This window comes from Oncorhynchus keta, chromosome 7 (assembly GCF_023373465.1).
Source record: "Oncorhynchus keta strain PuntledgeMale-10-30-2019 chromosome 7, Oket_V2, whole genome shotgun sequence".
Lineage (NCBI taxonomy): Eukaryota > Metazoa > Chordata > Actinopteri > Salmoniformes > Salmonidae > Oncorhynchus > Oncorhynchus keta.
Genome location: NC_068427.1, coordinates 20,962,821 through 20,988,337, shown reverse-complemented (window position 1 = coordinate 20,988,337; position 25,517 = coordinate 20,962,821). Strand labels below are relative to the sequence as shown.

Below are 25,517 nucleotides of genomic sequence, written 5' to 3'. Positions count from 1 at the left end.
GTCCGCGTGACAGGTGCAACGCAATGAGACCCTGAGAGGGATTTTTTTAAAGCATCATACAGTCTATATTTAGATTTGGCTACTGTAGATGAAACATGACAGTGGAACAAACCTGAAATATCACATGTGCTTTGACTTCATGCATCGGATTTCCCGGACTGCGCTTCTGTGGGGTTAACGGGTTTATACATTAAATAACGAATGGGCATTGCACCCGATCACGTGCGTGGAATCAAATTGCCATCCATTCAGTGAGATCACTGGAGCAGAGATTGTAATTGAACTTATTTTGAGATGTTTAGATGTTGCTGTTCACGTCTGCATAATATTGGATATACTAAAATATTACGGCCAATCATCATAGGCCCACTAATGTTCAGCGGCTGATAACATATATTGCTACACGGTTACAACATAGACTTTCGGGATAACGGTTTACCCGGTATCAGTAGGCCTACACTGGACTGAACTGAAGTATCATAGCTCCACCACGTTTCGGTATTCTCCGCATGTATGTCGCCCGTGCGTCATTTTGTGAAGTCTGTGCGCGTGCTGGAATAATAGCGCCATCTGCTGTCCGGTTAGGCTAGGGTTTCTGAGGACACTGGCTGGTGGCCAGTCTGCATCAAAGCACGAGACAAAAGATTTAAAAGTATTCTTTCTCTGTCGCACTATCTGTAACACACTCGGCCTAGTCTACACGCAGCCCTATATTTGGACTCTATGACTCTAGTCCTCTTCTTGGCTGCCTGCATGGATTTTTTTTGCCCGAGGGCCATGGTTACCATATAATATATGCAGATTGTGTATTGCGTTTTTCAGTTTTCAAATCAAATTGTATTTGTCACATGAGCCGAATACAACAGGTGTAGGTAGACCTTACCGTGAAATGCTTACTTACAAGCCCTTAACCATTGTCCACTGTCATAACCAACAACGCAGTTCAGTAAATATAATTAATACAATAACTAAATAAATTAAAGTTAAAAAATACAATAAAAAGTAACACAATAAAATAACAAAAACGAGGCTATATACAGGGGGTACCGAGTCAATGTGCGGGGGGTACAGGTAAGTCGAGGTAATTTGTGTTTGTTTAGGGGGCCAGTATGCTGGATGCAGTAACAGTCAAAAAACCAGTCAGAGATCTGTATATAATGACGAGTGCTCGTGTCTCCGCCTTAACAATGGGAGTCGTTGTCCCAACCGCGGGAAAGCAGGCCAAAATAAACCCATACAAACGCATTAGGCTTATTTCTGACATGTTTGACACTTCCTCTCTGGCCAAGTCAATGAGGACGTGCCATAGACATTCAAACCAGGGACGTGCTTGCGTGAGATAGTAGCCCACGACATTACCGTCGTCCCTAATCTATTTGACCCAATTCCATTTCAATTTTCAGACCCTTCTCCAGTTTAAGTGGCGCAATAACTACTTCTTTATGCGGCGGAGGCCGATGAGGTTTTAAAAGCTAGGGAAAATTGGCAATGAAATGGAACGTGGCCTTTCACAGCGCTGCGTCAAGTGTAGTGTTGTTGACTCGCCACCGGGTGGCACGATAACCACAGTCAGCGGCAATAGGAGCTGTCACTGACCCGACAGGGAGGACGGTTTAAGGCGCAAAACAGTGAGGGGAGGAGCCAGGGAGTTGAGAGAGGGAGAGAAGGGAGGCAGAGAGAAAAAGCAGACGGGCTGCTGAAAATGGAGAGCACACGGAGAAAGGTGATCGGAGATTATTCAAGAGCATGTCAAAATAGGAAGACCACAACAGTTACACTAAACTCAAAATAGGGAATAACTCCACCGCATAGACCCATTTAGAAGAAGGATCCAGCCTGCGAGAGCAACATTTGGCTGTTTGATTTCAGCACAAGATCAAGTCAGTAGAAGAGAAGGTGAGTAGCAAAGCGACTTCCGCTTTTACAATGGGATCAGTACAGTGTGGACACTTTAGCACACACTCGTGCACCTACTGTGTATTCATTGTTGGACAATTATGTAACATAATTTCGACATAAGCAACGTGTCCTCCCTCACTGCACACAGAATATGTGCACAGTCTGAAATTATACTCTTTATCGCTGCGACACGATTCATTCGGTTACATTTGTTATTTACCAGCTAACTCTGCAGCTGGCTTGATTTGCATAATATCTGTCTTTCAGCTTGCCTTTTTTTGACAGTCTTCATTCGAGAGTAACGTGGCTAGTTGAGCTTTTTTAGGTCTGTGGTAGTCAAAATCACATGGGACCACACTAGCTGACAGACATGACGAAGCAAGCAATACATTTCCCACACAGAATCAGGCGTGGATCTAGCTAACAAGCTTAGCTACACACATAGTGGACGTGATTGGGGTAAGCTGTCTTTTTCATTTAGGAAATCGTCAACGCTAGTCCGTATGCATAGCTATATCTAGCTTAAAGTAAAAAATAAATCTTAAAGTAAAATCATGCCCATTCGTGTGTCCAGGCAGTGCTCGCCATGCAGGTCGACCACAAATCTTTGTTTGTGTTCTGCTCAAGGAAGGAGGGAGCAGGGAGGGGGGCTAGCTAGACCTGTAGCCAACTCCAGCAAGTATGACTCCTGCAACCTGCTTACTTTAGAATGTTCAGTCCAGTAAGTAGTCAGCGAGGAGATCAGTGGTGGCACTGTACGAAGCATGCTCCATAACAGCCCTCCTACAAAAAGAGGCTGCAGTTAGACTGGTGTCTGCTGCTCTGCTCTTTGTACTCATTTTAATTGTCTTTGTAATGGAAATCAGTAATAATTGCTTTAGTAAGTACATTATCTGTCCCCCCTCACCCCCAGCATCTCTCTCATATCGAACTGTCTATGCCTCTGATGAATTCTTGGTACCAGCCCTTGAAGTTGACTTAAGATGGACTCCTTGGTGGCAGGAACCAATTTGGCCTTTTTCTACCACAATACTTTGGAGCCAGGTTACACTGTGACACCTGCAGTCCACCAGCTGTGGGCCATTTGTGTTTCTGTGGGGACTCATTTGAGCGTGGCACAGCAGGACAGACGGTCTGGCAGGTGTCCAGCCCATAGAGAATGATAGAGCCCTCTAGTGGTCAAAAGGTTGTATTAACATGGGCAGCACCATTGAGGGCTTCCACTAATTGTAGTCAACTGGGTGGGACTTACAACTTTATTAGCTGATCCCTCCTGGTGACCCTGTTGGAGTCATGTCATTAGGCACGATCAGACAATCTTGAAGAAGAAAATGTACTACTTCAAAATGGAACTTCAATGGCACAGTCCAAGCCATCACAAACACTATAATAGCACAGATACAGAGATGAGTCCTCTATCTATGTCTATGGTCCAGCCATCCCCGCTGTTTATATGCTGCTGCAGAGTTAATACAGCGGGAGGCCTTTTAGAACTGTTCTGGAGACAGGTGTATTTTTAGCTCATAATGTTAAAGGTCATAACAGCGCCAGATAAAGCTGATCTTAACCCAGCAAATATTGTAGGGCTGGAATAAAAAGACAGACAGGCGTAGGATAGTCAATCTTTCTCAGATGCTTTGTTTGATTGATTACCTGTCCATGGATGGGATGTAGGCTTAGATTTAACCCCATATCTTCACCTCTTCCTTACTGCTTTCTTCTCTGTATAGGTTATCTGCCGATGTCATTTTCTGTCCCCCCCCTGTCATCCTTTTTTGTGTCTTTGTCCATAACATTTCTACCCAAGGCTACATCCATCCTTTTTTCCCCATTCGGCTTCCTTCATTTTCTCTTTCTTGGGAGAATTTCAATTGCATACTCCTTGCGTCCTCTCACCTCCTTCTCAAAAAACCCATTGGAGGTGAAGGGCAAAGGGTTGGGACCTCTGGGTTTTCTCATCCAGTGGCTTTTGAGAAGGTGAGGATGCGAGGAGTATGCAATTGAGATTCTCCCAATGTTTGATGTCACCTCCCTTTGAACTGACCTGAGTGTGTTCTTCCTGCTCATGCTCATTTGCATGATTGGAGCACCTGGCCCCGGCAGGATATAAGTCACAGGCTGCAATCATGGCAGCCAGCTACAGGTGATGAGCAGATTGGGAACACAGACAATCAGTGTCAAACCTGACTGTGTCTGCCTATTCATTCAACAGATGTGCCTTTCTCTGCTTTGGTTCTTAATGGCGGGCATCCAGGCTCCCTTTTTCAGGGCCTATATTAGGACTAATAGGCTTACTGGGCCACTCCCTCCGGTTGAGACATGGATCACAGACTGAGGCTAGGGTCCGTGCTAAAGGGAGAGTACACTCCAAAACCAGAAGTTGTTGATCTCTCCTTGAGCTAGGAAACATCCTCCTCATGTCAAGTTGGACAACAGTCTGATGGATTGAGCTCAGAAAGCCAGATGAGCACTACAATGCTCAAGGCCAGAATTGAAAGGTCCAGACGGATAATTAAAATAATGTAATAAAAAAGAGAGGATGAGTATGGTTTCATCATAATCACACCATCTGAGATGGAGGCACCCACAGGATATAGGGTGGGAGAACATCAAGTGTGAGAAAAATAAAATGTTCTAGAGAGTGTGTTTTGAGGGACAAAATGACAGACCAAGGAAGGTCAAATTTATATGGTAAGTAACCATTGGTCAATCTAGAAGAAAAAGAAACACACCTATTTAGGCGAGGTGCTGGCCAGCGGAGTAGAATACGTGAAAATAAAGGAGAGCCGCACACTCTAGGAACTCAGATGCAAAAATGTCATATCCAACGTTTCAATCAAAGTAAGCATTGGTCACCACACTTTCCCACACACACTGCTGTACTGTTCTTCTAGGGTGGGGGGGGGCCTGATGTCAATCTCCCTGTATCGATCACTAATTACAATACAAGCCTAATTAGTGTACTGAAGTTGGCTGGTCGATCACCTAAACACCTGATAACAAAGAGTGTGTGTATCTGTGTGGGTTCTCTTACACGGACTGACTCACCGTCATAGATATGGCTACCTGAAACAGACTATTTTTCCCTGTCTCATCCACTCCCAGGTGTTTCTCAGTATGAGTCGAGATGGGCGGAGGAAGAGGGACAGGGATGACAACGGTTGGGCCTCCAGGGTGAGTAACTTCCTGTTTCTGTTGCCATGGAGACCCATGAGCGTGGCATTATCTGTTACATTGGCTCACTTTAGCTCAGTGGGATAATATGGTACTGCTAGTGCATGTTGAATTGTGCAAACAATGTAGGTTGATACCTGTGTGATATACTTATGACTGCTGATGAGAAAGGAGAGGCTAAGAATGTTGTAGTAATGCTCTGTATATGTCATGCATGATAAGCCGACCCAGGTTTTCCTCCTTAATTTGGCACTTCATTGACTTCGCCTGGAGCCCCGTTGCATGTGTGACTATGTCTGCAGTGAGAATATCAGGGTTTCTTGTTAGAACAAATTCTAAAATGTGTGTGTGTGTGTGTGTACCGGCAGCATGTAGCCTAGCGGTGAAGAGCGTTGGGCTAGCAACCGACCAGGTGAAAAATCTATCTGTGCCCTTGAGCAAGGCACTTAACTTTAATTGTTCCTGTAAGTTGCTCTAGATATGAGCATCTGCTAAATGACTTTAAATGTAAAATGTGTGTGTAGGGTGGCTACATGTCTGCTAAGGTGTCCAAGCTGGATGAGCAGTTTAAGATGGACGCCCCCAGAGAGAAACAGAAAGATGGAGTCTGCTCTAGCATCTTCACTGGGGTGGCCATATATGTCAACGGGTACACAGGTGAGACATATGGCCATTAAGGCATCAGCATGGTCTGGCTAGGTGACCTGAACGAATGCGCTCGCATACTCCCTTAAAAGACCTTTGCTTGACAAATGAGACAAAGCGGCAAAAGTACTGTTTGTCCATCTTGAGATGCTGTAGCAAGCATACACTTCCTCAAAAGAGTCCAAATTAATCTAAGATAAATCAAGAAATCTGTCATTTATTTTTATGTTTTTGCAGAGCTCTTAGTCACACAATTTTACATCTAACTAAGATGTTTGGTGCAGTATTTCTCAAGTGGAAAAATAGGCCTTGTTTTCATGCACATCTCATTGATTGACAACAAACACTGAATTGAAGAATCCCCTCGGTTGACCAATCGCCGTCAAAGGGGCGTAGACTTGACGACCGACTTCATCTTGCCTCGATCATCTTCTGTGTGCACCAACTGCTGGTAAAAAAACCTTCCGAAGATCAAAATGAACAAAAACGTCACAAAATGCCGTCCTAATATATACCCAAACTATTCCTAACTGTCTGGGATGTTCCCATGCCCTGGCCTTTACACCATACCCACCCTTCTCCCATTGATTCTATCCTTATCCCTTCTATGGATACTAAATACAGTCCTTAATGCTTTAATGGAGCTAGTAACTCATTTATACTTTCTAAGCAATTTTACTTTGATTGCAATTATTTCTCTAGAAAGACTGGGCGGGTGTGTAACTGCAATGTATGGACTTTGTGCGCGTTGACCGTACAATAGATGGGGTTCAGTTGTTAGGTAAGCCATAGAAGGCTCTGTTGGGATTGCTGTGCGGTCGACACGTTCTACCTCTTTATTCTATTTTCCCACACTGCCTTCCCTTCTCTCCTTCTATATCTATCTTTCATTTATTTTCTCTTTCCCCCTCTTATCTCCACTTTTCCATTTTTACCCAATTTCTTCTCTCATTCCTCTTTCCACCTTTCACTCTTTCCCCTCATTTAGATTTTGTATTTGTCTTTCTTCTATCTCCTCTTTCTGTTCACCTACAGGAAATCTAAATTGGATATGTAAATGATTTCTAAGAATATCACAGGGGAGTACATGGCAATAATCTCCTCTCTCTACCTACTCATTCAAGGGTTTCTCTTTATTTTGACTATTTTCTACATGGTAGAGTAATAGTTCTGATGTCTTCTCTATGTAATCATGTAGTAAAACAAACAGTTGGGTGATAGTGGAGGCCAGGTCATCTGATGCAACACTCCATCACTCTCCTTGGTCAAATAGCCCTTACACAGCCTGAAGGTCTGTTGGGTCATTGTCCTGTTGAAAAACAAATGATAGTCCCACTAAGCGCAAACCAGATGGGATGGTCGCTGCAGAATGCTGTGGTAGTCATCCTTATTAAGTGTGCCTTGAATTCTAAATAAATCACTGACAGTGTCACCATTAAAGCACCATCACACCTCTCCCTCCATGCTTCACGGTTGGAACCACACATGCGGAGATCATCTGTTCACCTACTCTGCGTCTCACAAAGACACGGTGGTTGGAACCAAAAATCTCAAACTTGGACTCATCAGACCAAAGGACAGATTTCCACCGGTCTAATGTCCATTGCTTGTGTTTATAAGCCCAAGCAAGTCTCTTCTTATTGATGTCATTTAGTAGTGTTTTCTTTGCCGCAATTTGACCATGAAGGCCTGATTCATGCAGTGTCTGTTACTTGAACTCAGTGAAGCATTTATTTGGGCTGCAATTTCTGAGGCTGGTAACATCTCTTTCAAATCTTATTGGTCACATACACGTGTTTAGCAGATGTTAGTGCGGGTGTAGCGAAATCCAACAGTGCAGTAATATCTAGCAATTTCACAAAAATGCACACAGCTAAGTAAAGGAATGGAATGAAAAATATATGGACGAGCAATGTCAGAGGGGCATAGACTAAGATACAGTAGAATAGAATACAGTATATACATGAGATGAGTAATATTAAAGTGACTAGTGTTCCATTAATAAAGTGGCCAGTGATTTCAAGTCTATGTATATAGGACTGCAGCCTCTAATGTGCATATGGTGGCTATTTAACAGTCTGACATTGAGATAAAAGCTGCTTTTCAGTCTCTCGGTCACAAGATTTGATGCATCTTTACTGACATCGCCTTCTGGATGATAGCAGGGTGAACAGGAAGTGGTTCGGGTGGTTGTTGTCCTTGATCTTTTTGGCCTTCCTGTGATATCGGGTGCTCTAGGTGTCCTGAAGGGCAGGTAGTTTGCTGCCGGTGATGCGTTGGGCAGACCGCACCACCCTCTGGAGAGCCCTGCGGTTGTGGGGGGTGCAGTTGCCATATCAGGCGGTGATACAGCCTGACAGGATGCTCTCAATTGTGCATCTGTAAAAGTTTGTGCGGGTTTTAAGTGCCAAGACAAATGTCTGTAGCCTCCTGAGGTTGAAGAGGCGCTGTTTCACCTTCTTCACCATGCTGTCTGTGTGGATGGACCATTTCAGATCATCAGTGATGTGTACACAGAGGAACTTGAAGCTTTCCACCTTCTCCACATTGGTCCCATATTCCTCTTGTCCAGATTGGACAGGGCAGTGTGCTATGTGATGGCGAGTGCATTGTCTGTGGATCTATTAGGACGATAAGCAAATTGAAATGGGTCTAGGGTGACAAGTAAGGTGGAGGTGACATGATCCTTGACTAGTCTCGCAAAGCACTTCATGATGACAGTAGTGAGTTCTATGGGGCGATAGTCATTTAGTTCAGTTATCTTTGCCTTCTTAGGTACAGGAACAATGGTGGCCATCTTAAAGCATGTGGGGACAGCAGACTGCAGCAGAGAACTCTGGGTCTTCCTTCCCTGTGGCGGTCCTCATGAGGGCCAGTTTCATCATAGCGCTTGATGGTTTTTGCAACTGCACTTGAAGAAACATTGAAAGATCTTGAAATGTTGATCATTGACTGACTTTAAAGTAATGATGGACTATATTTTCTCTTTGCTTATTTAAGCTGTTCTTGCCATAATATGGACTTATCCCTATTTGTTAAAAGACCATCTTCTGATTGGCTCAAACGCATTAAGAAGGAAAGAAATTCAACAAATGTACTTTAGGCACACCTGTTCATTGAAATGCATTCCAGGTGACTACCTCGAAGCTGGTTGAGAGAATGCCAAGAGTGTGCAAAGCTGTCATCAAGGCAAAGGGTGGCTACTTTGAAGAATCTCAAATACAACCGTTTTTTTTGGGGGGGGGGGGTTACTACATGATTCCATATGTGTTATTTGTAGTTTTGATGTCTACTATTATTCTACAATGTAGAAAATGGTACAAATAAAGAAAAAACCCTTGAATGAGTAGGTTTTCCAAACTTTTGACTGGTTGTGTGTGTGTGTGTGTGTGTGTGTGTGCGCTTTACCCTGCTCTTTGATGTCTGTTCCTGTTCTTCCTCTCTGGCTTTTGACTGTGTGTGTGAGCATAGGATTATGAAGAGTAGAATGTGGATATCAGCACCAGTCCAATTCTTCTGTGTATTATTTCTATACCTAGACCCCAGTGCGGACGAGCTGCGCAGGCTGATGATGCTGCATGGGGGTCAGTTTCACATGTACTACTCCCGCTCCAAGACAACCCACATAATCGCCACCAACCTGCCCAACAGCAAGATACAGGAGCTGAGGGACCAGAAGGTGGTCCGGCCGGAGTGGATCACTGACAGGTGGGTGTAGTGTTGTGTGTTGTGTAAGTAATTTACGTATAGTGTTTAAACCTTCCTCTTTCCCACCTTCAGTATCAAGGCTGGCCATCTCCTGTCCTACCTGCAGTACCAGCTCTATGCCAAGCAGAAAGGCCTGAGCTTCCCCAGTGTGTCTGTTCGCCAGGGCCAGGAGGCTGCAGGACTCAGCCACGGGCAAACCCAACCCAGCCACAGCCTCCCTGTACCCAGCCTCAATAACCTCATACCTGTCCTCAGCAACCCATCCCCCAGCCTTGGGAAGCCCCTATCCAGCCACAGTCATCTACACATAGACAATCTCCTCCCCCAGCCCAACCAGTGTAACCCGCTAGCTGGTGACCTCAACCCCCAGCCCAGACACTTTAGCCCAGGACACTGCTTTCTCAGCCCCTACTCCTCCAATCACCTCTACTCTGACCCAGGACACATCCCCCACCACCCACCCAGCCAAGGGCAGGCCAAGCCAGGCTGCATCCAGCCTCTTGCTCCAGCTGACACCCACTTACAGACCCCCGGTCCCATCCCAGCTCACCCCAGCCATGAGCACTCTAAACCTGGGCACGCACAACCTCAGTCCAGCCTCTCCTTCTCCAACCACCTCCAGCACAGCTACCGGGATCTGGACTTCAGACTGTGAGTGTGTTTTGTGTGTGTTGATACATGTATATTGGTGCTGGCATAATAACATACAAAAGTAGGGTGCACATAATGAACATTGGTTCAAAGTTGTGATTCTAAATTCCCACTTCTCTCTCTGTCCTATAGAAATGGATCATTACTGACCTATGACAAAATGAGGACCGCCCAAATAAACTGGGTGCAAGAGGGGGCGGTGAGGACCCCTGTCCTGTCAGACCCACCAGAGGGGCAACGGACCCCCCTCTGACCAATGGTCACACCCACCCTGTGAATGGTGCCTTAAAGCCTCTGGATCTCTCCCCGAACCCCACACTACCCACAGACACACCCCTGAACCCTGGCAGGAAGTCCACGGGGGGGTCTGTGTCCCTGCATCCTGCCAGCCCCCTATCCAACTCCCCTTTGAAATCTGACCCCCCCAAACTTCTCCACAGCCCCCCCAGGAACCCAACTCCTCCCCCTGTGTCTCACCACAGACACCACGAACAACTGGCCAATGAACAGCGACCCAAACCTCCGCCACCCACCTATCAGGAGGCGACGGCTGCCTTGGCGTCCCGCCCCATCGTTCTCCCACCGCCGAAGCCCCGTCAATCAGATTCCCCTCCTGAGAAACCCCTCCCCCTTGATAACCCAAACCTCTCCACTTCCCCTGTCCGTCTGAATGGCAGTCACCACAATGCCTTTACACCTAACCCCGCCCCTCTTGAAACCAACAGCTTATCAGCTATTCCCTCAAATCCCGCCCCTCCAGACAGCGACCACCAATCGGTACTGGCGAAGACCGGGGGGATCATCTCAGAGTTCTACTCCCACTCTCGTCTACATCACATCTCCACGTGGAGGAGTGAGTTCTCTGAGTATGTCAACACGCTGCAGAGCAGGAGGAGGGCCACAGGGGGCGCCACATTCCCCGGGAGAGACAGGCTCAAACGCCAGAGGAGAGAGGGTAAGGAAGAGGAGTGTGTGATTGGATTAGGTGGTCTCTGTCTGATGGCATGTGAATTCTAATTACTCAGTCCAGTCATGTCTCTCTCTCTCAAATGTCAGTGGAAACATTCTGCATGTTGTTAATGTCGTCAGGGTTTAATGGAAGGGTGAGTCTGAGTGTGACGTGTTTTGATGACCTTATTACAGGAGTAGCTGTGTGTACATTTACTTCTGTCGGTAAATGTGTGTGTGTGTGTGTTTCTTATTCTGTGTATGTTACAAGTCTGTCTCTCTTCTGACTTTTCTGTCTGTGTGTTTGTTGTTCAGGTTTGTCAGCTGCTCCTGGCCCACAGTCCTGTATCCTGCATGTGGACATGGACTGTTTCTTTGTCTCTGTGGGGATCAGACACAGGCCCGACCTCAAAGGCATGCACGCTCTCACACACACCCACACACACACACACACACAGGGCCGTGACGGTCATGGAATTTTGGGTGACAGTTATTGGTCAGCCAAATGACCACAGTCACCGCAATAACTGTTTGAATAGCACAAAACATACATGCATACATACATACAGTTTAAGTCTGAAGTTTACATACACTTAGGTTGGAGTCATAAACTCGTTTTTCAACCATAGTTTTGGCAAGTCGGTGAGGACATCTACTTTGTGCATGACGCAAATAATTTTTCCAACAATTGTTTACAGACAGATTGTTTCACTTATAATTCACTGTATCACAATTCCAGTGGGTCAGAAGTTTACATACACTAAGTTGACTGTGCCTTTAAACAGCTTGGAAAATTCCAGAAAATTATGTCATAGCTTCAGAAGCTTCTGATAGGCTAATTGACATCATTTGAGTCCATTGGAGGTGTACCTGTGGATGTATTTCAAGGCCTACCTTCAAACTCAGTGCCTCTTTGCTTGACATCATGGGAAAATCAAAAGAAATCAGCCAAGACCTCAGAAAAAAAGTTGTAGACCTCCATAAGTCTGGTTCATCCTTAGGAGCAATTTCCAAATGCCTGAAGGTACCACATTCCTCTGTACAAACAATAGTATGCAGGTATAAACACCATGGGACCATGCAGCTGTCATACCGCTCAGGAAGGAGACGCCTTCTGTCTCCTAGAGATGAACATACTTTGGTGCGAAAAGTGCAAATCAATCCCAGAACAGCAGCAAAGGACCTTGTGAAGATGCTGGAGGAAACGGGTACAAAAGTATCCATATAGTCCTATATCGACATAACCTGAAAGGCCGCTCAGCAAGGAAGAAACCACTGCTCCAAAACTGCCATAATAAAGCCAGGCTACGGTTTGCAACTGCACATGGGGAGAAAGATCGTACTTTTTGGAGGAATGTCCTCTGGTCTGATGAAACAAATAGAACTGTTTGGCCATATTGACCATCACTATGTTTGGAGGAAAAAGGGGGAGGCTTGCAAGCCGAAGAACACCATCCCAACCGTGAAGCACGGGGGTGGCGGCATCATGCTGTGGGGGTGCTTTGCTGCAGGAGGGACTGGTGCACTTCACAAAATAGATGGCATCATGAGGAGGACAATGATGTGGATATATTGAAGCAACATCTCAAAACATCAGTTAAAGCTTGGTCGCAAATATGTCTTCCAAATGGACAATGACCCCAAGCATACTTCCAAATGTGTCTTCCAAATGGACAATGACCCCAAGCATACTTCCAAATGTGTCTTCCAAATGGACAATGACCCCAAGCATACTTCCAAATGTGTCTTCCAAATGGACAATGACCCCAAGCATACTTCCAAAGTTGTGGCAAAATGGCTTAAGGACAACAAAGTCAAGGTATTGGAGTGGCCATCACAAAGCCCTGACCTCAATCCCATTTGAAAATGTGTGGGCAGAACTGAAAAGGTGTGTGCGAGCAAGGAGGCCTACAAACCTGACTTTAGTTACATCAGCTCTGTCAGGAGGAATGGGCCAAGTTCACCCAACTTATTGTGGGAAGCTTGTGGAAGGCTACCCAAAACATTTGACCCAAGTTAAACAATTTAAAGGCAATGTTACCAAATACTAATTGAGTGTTTGTAAACTTCTGACCCACTGGGAATGTAATGAAAAAAACAAGTGTTGATCCTAACTGACCTAAAACAGGGACTTTTTACTAGGATTAAATGTCAGTAATTGTGAAAGCTGAGTTTTTTAAAAATGTATTTGGCTAAGGTGTATATAAATCTCACACACACACACTACCGTTCAAAGGTTTGGCGTCACTTAGAAATGTTTTTGTTTTCCATGAAAACATACATGAAATTATTTGCAAAATGATTAGGAAATATAGTCAAGACGTTGACAAGGTTATAAATAATTTAATTGAAATAATAATTGTCCTTCAAACTTTGCTTTCGTCAAATAATCCTCCATTTGCAGCAATTACAGCCTTTCAGACCTTTGGCATTCTAGTTGTCAATTTGTTGAGGTAATCTGAAGAGATTTCACCCCATGCTTCCTGAAGCACCTCCCACAAGTTGGATTGGCTTGATGGGCACTTCTTACGTACCATACGGTCAAGCTGCTTCCACAACAGCTCAATAGGGTTGTGATCCAGTGACTGTGCTGGCTACTCCATCATAGACAGAATACCAGCTGACTGCTTATTCTCTAAATAGTTCTTACGTAGTTTGGAGCTGTGCTTTCCTGTTGTAGGAGGAAATTGGCTCCAATTAAGCGCCGTCCACAGGGCATGGCGTTGCAAAATGGAGTGATAGCCTTCCTTCTTCAAGATCCCTTCTACCCTGTACAAATCTCAAAATGTACCACCACCAAAGCACCCCCAGAACATCACATTGCCTCCACCATGCTTGACATTGGTGTCAAACACACCTTCAGCATCTTTTCATTTGATCTGCATCTCACAAATGTTCTTCTTTGTGATCCGAACACCTCAAACTTAGATTTGTCTGTCCATAACACTGTTTTCCAATCTTCCTCTGTCCAGTGTTTTTTTTTTTTTGCCAGTCTGAGATTACTATTTAATGAAGCTGGTAGTTGGGGACTTGTGAGGCGTCTGTTTCTCAAGCTAAACACTCTAATGTACTCTTGCTCAGTTGTGCACCGGGGCCTCCCACTATTTATATTCTGGTTAGAGCTAGTTAGCACCGTTCTGTGAAGGGAGTAGTACACCGCAGTGTATGAGATCTCCAGTTTCTTGGCAATTTCTCACATGGAATTGCCTCAATTTCTCAGAACAAGAATAGACTGACATTTTGAGCCTGTAATCGAACCCACAAATGCTGATGCTTTTCTAATGATCAATTAGCCTTTTAAAATGATAAACTTGGATTTGATAACCATATGTACATACTACCTCAATCAGCCTGACTAACCGGTGACTGTATGTAGCCTCGCTACTTTTATAGCCTCGCTACTGTATATAGCCTGTCTTTTTACTGTTGTTTTATTTCTTTACTTACCTATTGTTCACCTAATACCTTTTTAGCACTATTGGTTAGAGCCTCTAAGTAAGCATTTCACTGTGAGGTCTACCTACACCTGTTGTATTCGGCGCACGTGACATAAACTTTGATTTGATAGTCAACACAACGTGCCATTGGAACACAGGAGTGATAGTTGCTGATAATGGACCTCTGTACGCCTATGTAGATATAAAAAAATCTGCCATTTCCAGCTACAATAGTCATTTACAACATTAACAATGTCTACACTGTATTTATGATCAATTTGTCATTTTAAATGGCAAAAAAATGTGATTTTCTTTCAAAAACAAGTACATTTCTAAGTGACCCCAAACTTTTGAATGGTGGTGTTTTCACCCAACAGACTCTGCTTTCCCGCATCTCTGGCACCGTTTATATTAAGTGAGCCTACATGAAGATAGATCTATCTGACACACCTACTCATTCCAGGGTTCTTATTTATTTTTACTGTCTTCTACATTGTAGAATAATAGTGAATACATCTCAAACTATGAAATAACACATGGAATCATGTAGTAAGCTTTGCACACTTTTAGCAAAGGGTGGATACTGAAGAATCTAAAATATCAAATATGATTTGTTTAACACTTTTTTTTTTTGGTTACTACATGATTCCATATGTGTTATTTCATAGTTTTGATGAAGAGAAAAAAAAGTATTCAGACCCTTTGCTATGAGACTCAACTGAGCTCGGGTGCATCCCATTTCCATTGATCATCCTTGAGATGTTTCTACAACTTGTAGTCCACCTGTGGTAAATTCAAATGATTGGACATGATTTGAAAAGGTACACACCTGTCTATATAAGGTCCCACAGTCGACAGTGCTGTCAACTGTGGGACCCCCCAAAAAATCAAGCCATTAGGTCGAATGAATTGTCTGTGGAGCTCCGAGACAGGATTGTGTTGAGGCACAGATCTGGGGAAGAGGGCCAAAAAATATATTCAGCATTGAAGGTCCCCAAGAACACAGTGGCCTCTACCGCCATAATTTTTTTCTTAGGGGTTATGACAGTTATTATATGTTCATGATGACCTTCATGCATAACCGTCAGTTATACGCTAAATGTACCAGTCCCACACCTACGGGCGCACACACATTCTCATATTTGTATGCCTCAAATCTAGTCCTTAACTGGCCAGTCCCCACTAACCGCCCACCTCCTCTCCTCCCCCTCAGGGAAGCCAGTAGCTGTGACCAGTAACCGTGGTCCAGGCAGAGTGGCCCAGAGACCTGGTGTTGACCGCCAGCTGGAGCTGCAGTACTATCAGAGGAAATACTCCCATGCAAGTGTCTCGGAGAGGAAGGATGGGGACCTGGAGGAAATGACCTCGGCCGAGAGTCACGTCTCCCACGGCAATGGTGTGGACCCGGACACAACTTGCCTCTCTATGGCTGAGATTGCCTCCTGTAGCTACGAGGCCAGGTAACTCTCTATCTCTCTACATACTCACTCAGGGTTGGGCTCAAATGCCTCGTTGAATTTGAATTGGCGTAGTAAACATGATACACCATTGTTTGAATTAAAGGAAATATAATTTAATTCTGTGAAATTCTTCTATATTAGGTTAGTCTATAAGAATGAACATCTTGTACATAAAACATCAATCATGTCATTATATACATGCATGTAAAATAATGTTGAAACAATTGATTTTCAGGACAAACTTTTTTTTTAATGAATGATCAAGGAAAAAACCTGTGCAAATATTCTATATTTATATAAAATTATTTTAATTTAGTTCAATATGGGGGAAATTGTACATTTCCCAGAATGCATTAGTTTAACCCTCAAATGGACCCTTTTAACCCTCAAATTGTCAGAAAGAAGCCTAACAAATGAAATGGTTGGTGGAAATATAATTGGCTGTTCTAAGCACTAAGTTTAAAATAGTATATTAACATTGTTTCCAGAGAAAAGGGATATTTTCTTTGGTATCTGGAAGTGTGTTTATCTTGTGTCCTCTGTGCATTCCTGATGGGTCAGAAGTGTGTCTTCCAAATGTGTCTTCTAAATGGACAATGACCCCAAGCATACTTCCAAATGGACAATGACCCCAAGCATACTTCCAAATGGACAATGACCCCAAGCATACTTCCATATGGACAATGACCCCAAGCATACTTCTAAATGTGTCTTCCAAATGGACAATGACCCCAAGCATACTTCCATATGGACAATGACCCCAAGCATACTTCTAAATGTGTCTTCCAAATGGACAATGACCCCAAGCATACTTCTAAATGGACAATGACCCCAAGCATACTTCTAAATGGACAATGACCCCAAGCATACTTCCAAATGGACAATGACCCCAAGCATACTTCCAAATGTGTCTTCCAAATGGACAATGACCCCAAGCATACTTCCAAATGGACAATGACCCCAAGCATACTTCCAAATGTGTCTTCCAAATGGACAATGACCCCAAGCATACTTCCAAATGTGTCTTCCAAATGGACAATGACCCCAAGCATACTTCCAAATGTGTCTTCCAAATGGACAATGACCCCAAGCATACTTCCAAATGTGTCTTCCAAATGGACAATGACCCCAAGCATACTTCCAAATGGACAATGACCCCAAGCATACTTCCATATGGACAATGACCCCAAGCATACTTCTAAATGTGTCTTCCAAATGGACAATGACCCCAAGCATACTTCTAAATGGACAATGACCCCAAGCATACTTCTAAATGGACAATGACCCCAAGCATACTTCCAAATGGACAATGACCCCAAGCATACTTCCAAATGTGTCTTCCAAATGGACAATGACCCCAAGCATACTTCCAAATGGACAATGACCCCAAGCATACTTCCAAATGTGTCTTCCAAATGGACAATGACCCCAAGCATACTTCCAAATGTGTCTTCCAAATGGACAATGACCCCAAGCATACTTCCAAATGTGTCTTCCAAATGGACAATGACCCCAAGCATACTTCCAAATGTGTCTTCCAAATGGACAATGACCCCAAGCATACTTCCAAATGGACAATGACCCCAAACATACTTCCAAATGGACAATGACCCCAAGCATACTTCCAAATGTGTCTTCCAAATGGACAATGACCCCAAGCATACTTCCAAATGGACAATGACCCCAAGCATACTTCCAAATGGACAATGACCCCAAGCATACTTCCAAATGGACAATGACCCCAAGCATACTTCCAAATGTGTCTTCCAAATGGACAATGACCCCAAGCATACTTCCATACATACCCTCTACCCTTTAGTAATCTGGTCTCCTTTTTTTTCTTTTCCTTCTGTCAGGCAGGCAGGAGTGAGGAATGGGATGTTTTTTGGCCAGGCCAAACAGCTGTGTCCTTCCCTGCAGTCTGTCCCTTATGACTTCCAGGCTTACAAGGAGGTGGCACTGGCTATGTACGAGACCCTCGCCAGGTACGGATGTAGGGAGGATCTGTAAATCCCATCTAATTTTCTCTCTCACCTCCCGCTGTTAGTCATGACATCTGACCATTCTGATTCCTTGGTTACTTGTTAGGTTCGTAGCACAATCATCTGATAAACAACAAATTGATTTCACCCCCCGTAGTTATACTCACAACATTGAGGCTCTGAGTTGTGACGAGGCGTTGGTGGATTGCTCTGCCCTGCTGGCTGAGTTGGGTGCTACACCTGAAGAGCTGGCCAGCGCCATCCGGACAGATGTCAGGGAGAGGACTGGGTGCACTGCCTCGGTGGGCATGGGTGAGTGGTGCCACACCTTCCTCTACCACCCCTTGGTAATGTTCTGTAGGCACAACGGGAGGAAACATTTGCAAACGGAGCGGGCACTACTACCTAGGTTGTTTATTATGCACCAAATGGCAGAAAACAGACTGAAATAGTCCCTCACTGTTATCTGGGCTTGTCCAATAACAAATGCTCCTTTTCATTTTCCACTTCAAAATGTTTTGCTACAGTGTGCTTGTGCTCTACTGAACGCGACCCTGAACTTCTAGGGGTCCAAGGGGAGTTGACTGCCATTGTTAAGCATAGTTTCCCTCCCACTCAGTCACACTTGTGACCTGTCACCTCTGACTTCTCCAGGGTCCAACATCCTGCTGGCGAGGATGGCGACCCGGAAGGCCAAGCCGGACGGACAGTACCTCCTGAGGTCAGAGGAAGTGGACGACTTCATCAGGGACCACAGGGTCACTAGCCTGCCAGGTGAGGACACTACAGCACCACCTGGTGGACACTGCAACTGATCATCTTTCTGGTGGTGCGTTTTACCACCTCTACCCAACCCTCTTCCCCTCACCAATCTCAGGTGTGGGCCGTTCTATGGGCGCAAAGCTGGCGTCTCTGGGTGTGAGGTCGTGTGGGGACCTGCAGCAGGTGTCTCTACAGCAACTGCAGAAGGAGTTTGGCCCTCGCACCGGGCAGACCCTCTTCAGGTTCTGCCGAGGTCTCGACGACCGGCCCGTACGCAGCGAGAAGGAAAGGAAGTCTGTCTCGGCCGAGATGAACTACAACATTCGCTTCACACAGGTAAGGACCAGATTTGGTTAACAGTGGTTAGAGCTTGTTTGATTTTTGTCTGCTCTACACAGGTCATAACTGGTTTATGCTTGTCAGAACCAAGGCTTATTCAAGGAGGCAGAACAATCGTTCAGAATGGAATATTTTGTGTAGAACCGATGTTCTTCAACAGCTCAAGGTGCTTTTCTGTTACTCCATTCTGTCGTTCTCTGAATTCTCCATATTCTCTCTCACCAGGTGGAAGAGGCGGAGTCGTTCCTGACCAACCTGTCCATGGAGGTACAGAAGCGTCTTCAGGGCGCGGGGCTCAGGGGTCGCAGACTGACCCTAAAGGTCATGGTGCGTAAGGTGGGGGCCCCGGTGGAGCCATCCAAATATGGGGGTCACGGCATCTGTGACAATCTGGCCAGGTGAGAGCGCAATGGACAGGGTTACACACTGAGGGGACATAATTCACTCACCTCTTTCCTTATCCATTTCTGTCCTTTTCTCTCTCCCTCTGTCCCCTCTCTCAGGTCAGTGACCCTGGCCCAGTCGACAGACAGTGGTCAGCTGATAGCCAGTGAGGTCATCAAGCTGTTCCACTCAATGAGGCTGGAGGTGCAGGACCTGAGGGGGGTGGGCCTTCAGGTGCAGCTCCTTGATGGGGCTCACTCAGCCCCCTATGACCCCTCTGGCCCTAAAACACGCTCCATCAGAGACATGCTTCTGGCCCAGCGGCCCCCTGCCCAACACAACAACACAGGTATGTATGTATGTGTGTGTGTGTGTGTGAGATCTTGTTAGTGATTATCTCAAGAAGCCATACATCAACCTCTGCTCTCTCTCTTCAGATTCGCTAGCTGATGCTCCTGTTGCTGACTCAACCACCAATCAGGGGAAGAGTTCCTCTGCCAGAGTCCCACCCCCCTTCTCCACTCTCCGCCCTCCTTCGCCTGCTGATCCAATCCCAGGGACAAGTAAAGAAGAGCCGCTGCCCTCTACACGCACACCTAACCATGTTCGGACACGCCTCAACCTCAGCATCGAGGTCCCCTCTCCTTCACAGGTTCTCCACTCCTAGTTCACCAGTACATTGCTGTCATTGAAAATCCTTTGGGTTGGCTATGTTTTTGATGCATTGTTTTCGGCAGTTTGAAAGTGCCCTTATATGTGTGTGTGTGTGTGTGTGTGTGTCTGTGTGCCAGGTGGACAGGTCAGTGTTGGACGCCTTGCCTGCAGAATTGAGAGAACAGGTGGAGCTCTCCTGGACCCACAGAGAGAAAGAGAGATCCCACAACAGGTCACACCACCGCCCCTCTAGCCCTCACCCCTCATCCCTTCTTTCTTCCCCCTCCTCTCCTCCTACCCTGGCTGCCCTTCCTGTAGGAACACTGGTGCTTCAGATCCCCAACCAGCCTGGACAGCCTGGCTCCACGGGCATCATACTGGAACTGCCTGACTTTTCCCAGGTACACACACACACATTCTCATTAACGCCAATAGCCCCATTACACACACACACACACAAATATTCTGTCTCTCTATAGGTTGACCCGGAGGTGTTTGCAGCGCTCCCCAGAGAGCTCCAGGAGGAACTGCGTTCAGCGTACAGCCGCAGAGAGACCGCCCAGGCCCAAGGGATCATCATGGGTAAGACCAGAGATGTAGAGCAGAATACAGTATGTTCATACAATACACTGCAAAGAACCGTAGACGTTCCACTAATGATCAAATTCAATCCTCTTTGCATTACCCCCTTATTTCTCCATCTCCTTTGTTCTCCCTCCTCTCTCTCAACCCCTCTTTCTCTGTAGCAGAGCAGAGGAACCCCCTGTTGCAGCTGAAGCAGGTTGGAGTGGGTCGGGTGAAGAGGCGCTACAAGAAGAAGAACACCAACTCCAGCCCCATTAAGAAAGGCCCCTCCCCTCTAAAGAGGTCCCACCCACCAGGAAACAGCCCTGCCAAAGCCCTACAGCACGCGCTCAGATCGAGGGACCTATCCAACGGCCTCAAGGTGAGCCCCTAGACACTTATCCAAGGTCAGTTTGAAATTTTTTCTGAATGGATTTGTACTGATGCTTTATGATTGGCCTGAACTGACCCCCAACCAGCTGGAGAATGGACCTTCCACATCCTCTCTAAAGCAGGATGTCCCAGAGTCTCTGTCTAAGTTCACCCCTCGCCCTGAACCCACCCTGGCTGGAGCCTGTGATTTCACGGACATCCGAACACTACTCAGAGAATGGGTCACTACCATATCAGGTACAGAAGGGGAAGTGGGTCGGTCACTACCATATCAGGTACAGAAGGGGGAGTGGGTCGGTCACTACCATATCAGGTACAGAAGGGGAAGTGGGTCGGTCACTACCATATCAGGTACAGAAGGGGGAGTGGGTCGGTCACTACCATATCAGGTACAGAAGGGGAAGTGGGTCGGTCAGTACCATATCAGGTACAGAAGGGGAAGTGGGTCGGTCAGTACCATATCAGGTACAGAAGGGGGAGTGGGTCGGTCACTACCATATCAGGTACAGAAGGGGGAGTGGGTCGGTCAGTACCGTCTCAGGTACAGAAGGGGGAGTGGGTCGGTCAGTACCGTCTCAGGTACAGAAGGGGGAGTGGGTCGGTCGGTACCGTCTCAGGTACAGAAGGGGGAGTGGGTCGGTCAGTACCGTCTCAGGTACAGAAGGGGGAGTGAGTCGGTCGGTACCGTCTCAGGTACAGAAGGGGGAGTGGGTCAGTCAGTACCGTCTCAGGTACAGAAGGGGGAGTGGGTCGGTCAGTACCGTCTCAGGTACAGAAGGGGGAGTGGGTCGGTCAGTACCGTCTCTGGGAATAATGGGACGTTTGCTGTCATATAGTAGTAGTTGTGCTCTTGACTGTTTGTTAATGATGTGGTTGTGTGTGAAAATCCAGGTCTTTGTCCTTTCCCCCCGTCCTCAGAACCCATGGAGGAGGACATTCTGCAGGTGGTCAAGTACTGCACTGATCTGATCGAGGACAAAGACCTGGAGAAACTTGACCTGGTCATCAAGTACATGAAGAGGTACGGTCCACTCATGGTTTAACTCTCTCCTCTACTCAGTTTGACAGTCACGGACCACTGGGCCAAGGCTGGTACTTTTCAGTTTTCTCCTCTGTTCCCATTAATTTATTTTCACGTATCCTATGTGATTGCAGGTTGATGCAGCAGTCTGTGGAGTCTGTGTGGAGCATGGCCTTTGACTTCATCCTGGACAACGTGCAGGTGGTGGTACAGCAGACCTACGGCAGCACTCTGAAGATCACATAGGAGGACACGGCAGGCTCTAGCCAAGTCTCAAATCACACCTTAGTCCCCACAGTGCACTGGTCAAAAGTAGTGCACTAGTATGTGGGGGATTGGATGCCATTTGAGATCCAGTTTTGCTCCTCCACACACTCTGCATCAGTGTTCTGTTTGTTGTACCACTGTTACATCATCAAACTATTACATCATAATCCTGACGGGAGGAGCTGTGTTCTCTTGTGACATCACAGTGAAAGTTCTGTGACATCAGCTCAGCAAGCCCCATAGAATTAGTAATAATAGGATCACTGACCTGCGTTCTACTTCATTATGACACGCGTCAGCAGAACACAGCACAGGAATCGGCTGCACTACACTTCAGCAGCCTGAATATCAACTTGGCCCGACACGCACTGTCTAACCTACCATGAGCCGGGGGGCAGGAACACTCCTCCTGTAGCCCCTGTTGGTCAGGACCCACTAAATCTCATGAGTGATGGCTGACTCAGCCATTAGGTGTGTGAATATGCCAAATATCACAGTCTGATGGTGGCCATGGAATCTCCTTGCCTTCTCGACGGTCTACTCTGCCCCCCCCCCTATTCTGTGACATCCAGGGGTTGGAGGCAGAAAGAAGGAAACCATAGACATCCACTTTTCCTGGCTCTGTTTCTTTTCTCTCTGCTTATCACCAGTCGTTCTGTTACTCTAAGCTCTGCCACCATAGCCTCAGAAGTATCTGCAAACTGACATGGTAGCAAAAAGATGCAAAAACATCCTGTTTGGGAGATTGTTTTTAAAAAGCAAGCTTTTTTTTTTTTTGTACCTTTCCTCTGCAAAAGAAAAAGTGCCAAACCTTGTTATGGCATGTAAATTGTGTTTTCAACACCTCTTGTTAAGTTTCAAAAGAAAAAAACTTTCTATATAGACATTCTTATGTTTTCTCTTGTATTGGGTACAAGTAGTGTGTTATTAACTGTTGTTAGTTCTCTCTTTTGCTCTTTCATCGTGTGTGTTTGTGACGGGAAGGAAACCAACATTTGGCCGAAGTACTTATGTAACTTTTTTATGCAACCTCTATAGGTTGACACAGAATTGCAATGGTGTGAAGTGGCTTCCTCTCCTTCAACTACACTGATGAGAAAATCTAGGAGAAGGCAATACTATATCGCTTTGGATAGCTACTATGTGACGTGCAGATGGTGGGGAGGGGAAGCCATTTTAGGCTGTTGTGAGGCACCCACTCTCCTTATGAGCTGTCAATACTCGGACAGCTCATAATGAAATAATACTTGCTTATGCCCTCACAATGTTGCAGAATTAAATGTTCTCTTTTTGTGACATCGCGGGATACAAATGTTCGAGAGCACACATTTGTGCAAAAAAAAAAAAAAGAACTGACAGTTCTCTCATTGTGACATCAGCAGAGTGGATGACATGGTGGTTTTGAAATGGTTTCTACTGTACCTGATCATATAACGGTGAGTATGCTGGGGAAATGAATGTAGTTCTAAACACAGGAGACACAGACAACCCTTTGATTCGGAGTTTATTTCCTTAGAATGTGTATGCTGTGGTCTGAGTGACTGTATAATGCTCACTTTTCCTCTCATCTGCCCTAACTCTACAAAAGGGAAGGGCCAGAAGGAATTATCTCATTGGTCAGTGTACCTGTCTCACGACTGACCCGTGCCTGAAGACCTGAAGCTGTGACATCATTTGTATGTTTTCTAAGAACTTGATAATAAACTTGGAACTTGTAAAATTCTTGATTTTAATTTAGTGTGTGATTTGGAGTTGGTGTTATGATCCTTTTGAAAAGGATGATGAAACAAGCTAAAAGTAAACGTGTCGTCCCCAGAAATGATGCAGCGCTCCCCTTGGGCTAATCAGTGTACTTTTGTCAATAATGATGGATCTCTATGGCAAGATGCATCATTCACCCAAGTTTTGTCAAAATCTGGTCAGTGGTGTCTTGAGATTGCGTGGGTTATCCAGACTCCTATCCCTGAGCATGTGTGCCAAATTTCATCACTCGAGTCAAACCGATCAAGAGATATATAAATGTGTACGTTATAGCGCCACCATGAGGTTGATATGAATGTCCTTGCAAATGTTGAGTCTTGACAATGTTTGCTACATGTGTACCAAGTTTTGTTACAATATGGATATCCTTGACTAATGTATATGCATTACACATGGCTATCAGTGGAGCTTTGTCTGGCAGTGAAACAGTTAATTCAGCCTCATTTATTGCCTTTAAATTTTTTTTTTTTAAAGCTGATATGGCTGACTTGCTTAATTTCTATTGACAATTGAGATGTACAAACTATGGCATAAGTGAATGACGAGCGGATAAGAGGCAATCCGTATTTTCGATTAAGACAATGAACGAGCTAGGACGGACAGTCTATTTGTTCAGCACTTTTGAAATGTACAGCGACAGAATTCAGAACATGGCCAGTTCGTCCAGTATTCTCCCTGTACACCAGGGGTGTCAAAGTCAAATGGACGGAGGGCCAAATAAAAAATTTAGCTACAAGCCGAGGGCCGGACTGTTCGAATGTTCATTGAAAATTTTTTAAATGACGCATATAGTCTAGTGAACCTAATTGAACCTACTGAAAACCTAACAAATATATTCCAATATGATCAGATAAATAAAGCAATATTTTCTTATGGCTCTGTCAGTAATCTTTAATTTTCAACAGACACAAAAGACAAATTTCCTTTATATAAAAATCCCCATAACATGAACATTAAATGAAAGAAACCGGTATTCAAGGCACCATCAGTAGCCTATATTTTCTATTTTAGCAAAAGTGGGCTAAATTTACTTCAAAGAAAAAAACAATAATAGCAATTTTCTATCATCCACTCAACTGAAATATTTTTAAAATATAATTGGATTGAAATACAATAAAATAAAGTGCAAAAATCTATTAATCAAAAACAACACTTTGTTTAAGGAGAAGTAACATGCAGTGAAAACAAATATTAAACTTTAAAACTTGAACTGAGTAAAAACTCTAAATATGTGATTGCACAGTAATGTTCACTTGTTTGAGGTTGAGGGTGATACTTGGTGGTGTCCCATCTTTTCCACAAGTTCATCAATGTTCGGGGTAAGGCTCTGAGCTGAGGAAATCCTCAGAATTGAGTGGAGGTGTTCAGCAGTAAGTCGACTTCTGTGTGATGTTTTGTTCAAGTTCATCAAAGAAAACAGTTGTTCACACAGGTATGTGCTGCCAAACATAGACAACGTTTGAGCAGC

At 45.1% G+C, this 25,517-nt stretch overlaps 1 protein-coding gene and 1 long non-coding RNA gene across 2 annotated transcripts; both read left to right on the top strand.

Moving 5' to 3' along the window:
- Nucleotides 1–1,616: 1,616 nt before the first annotated feature.
- On the top strand, nt 1,617–24,010 carry rev1 (REV1 DNA directed polymerase). The gene is made up of 21 exons (XM_052523314.1): nt 1,617–1,896; nt 5,005–5,073; nt 5,598–5,730; nt 9,258–9,426; nt 9,499–10,077; nt 10,233–11,032; nt 11,341–11,439; nt 15,676–15,922; nt 17,779–17,907; nt 18,062–18,216; nt 18,559–18,678; nt 18,782–19,002; nt 19,231–19,403; nt 19,509–19,738; nt 19,827–20,041; nt 20,181–20,444; nt 20,523–20,625; nt 20,790–20,989; nt 21,087–21,237; nt 21,919–22,021; nt 22,156–24,010. Exons 2-21 carry the CDS (start codon nt 5,017–5,019, stop codon nt 22,265–22,267), a joined length of 4,260 nt encoding a protein of 1,419 aa, XP_052379274.1. The 5' UTR covers nt 1,617–1,896; nt 5,005–5,016; the 3' UTR covers nt 22,268–24,010.
- On the top strand, nt 21,245–21,884 carry LOC127931080 (uncharacterized). The gene is made up of 3 exons (XR_008139733.1): nt 21,245–21,579; nt 21,618–21,655; nt 21,732–21,884. It is a non-coding gene; the product is annotated as an uncharacterized LOC127931080 (long non-coding RNA).
- Nucleotides 24,011–25,517: the final 1,507 nt, after the last annotated feature.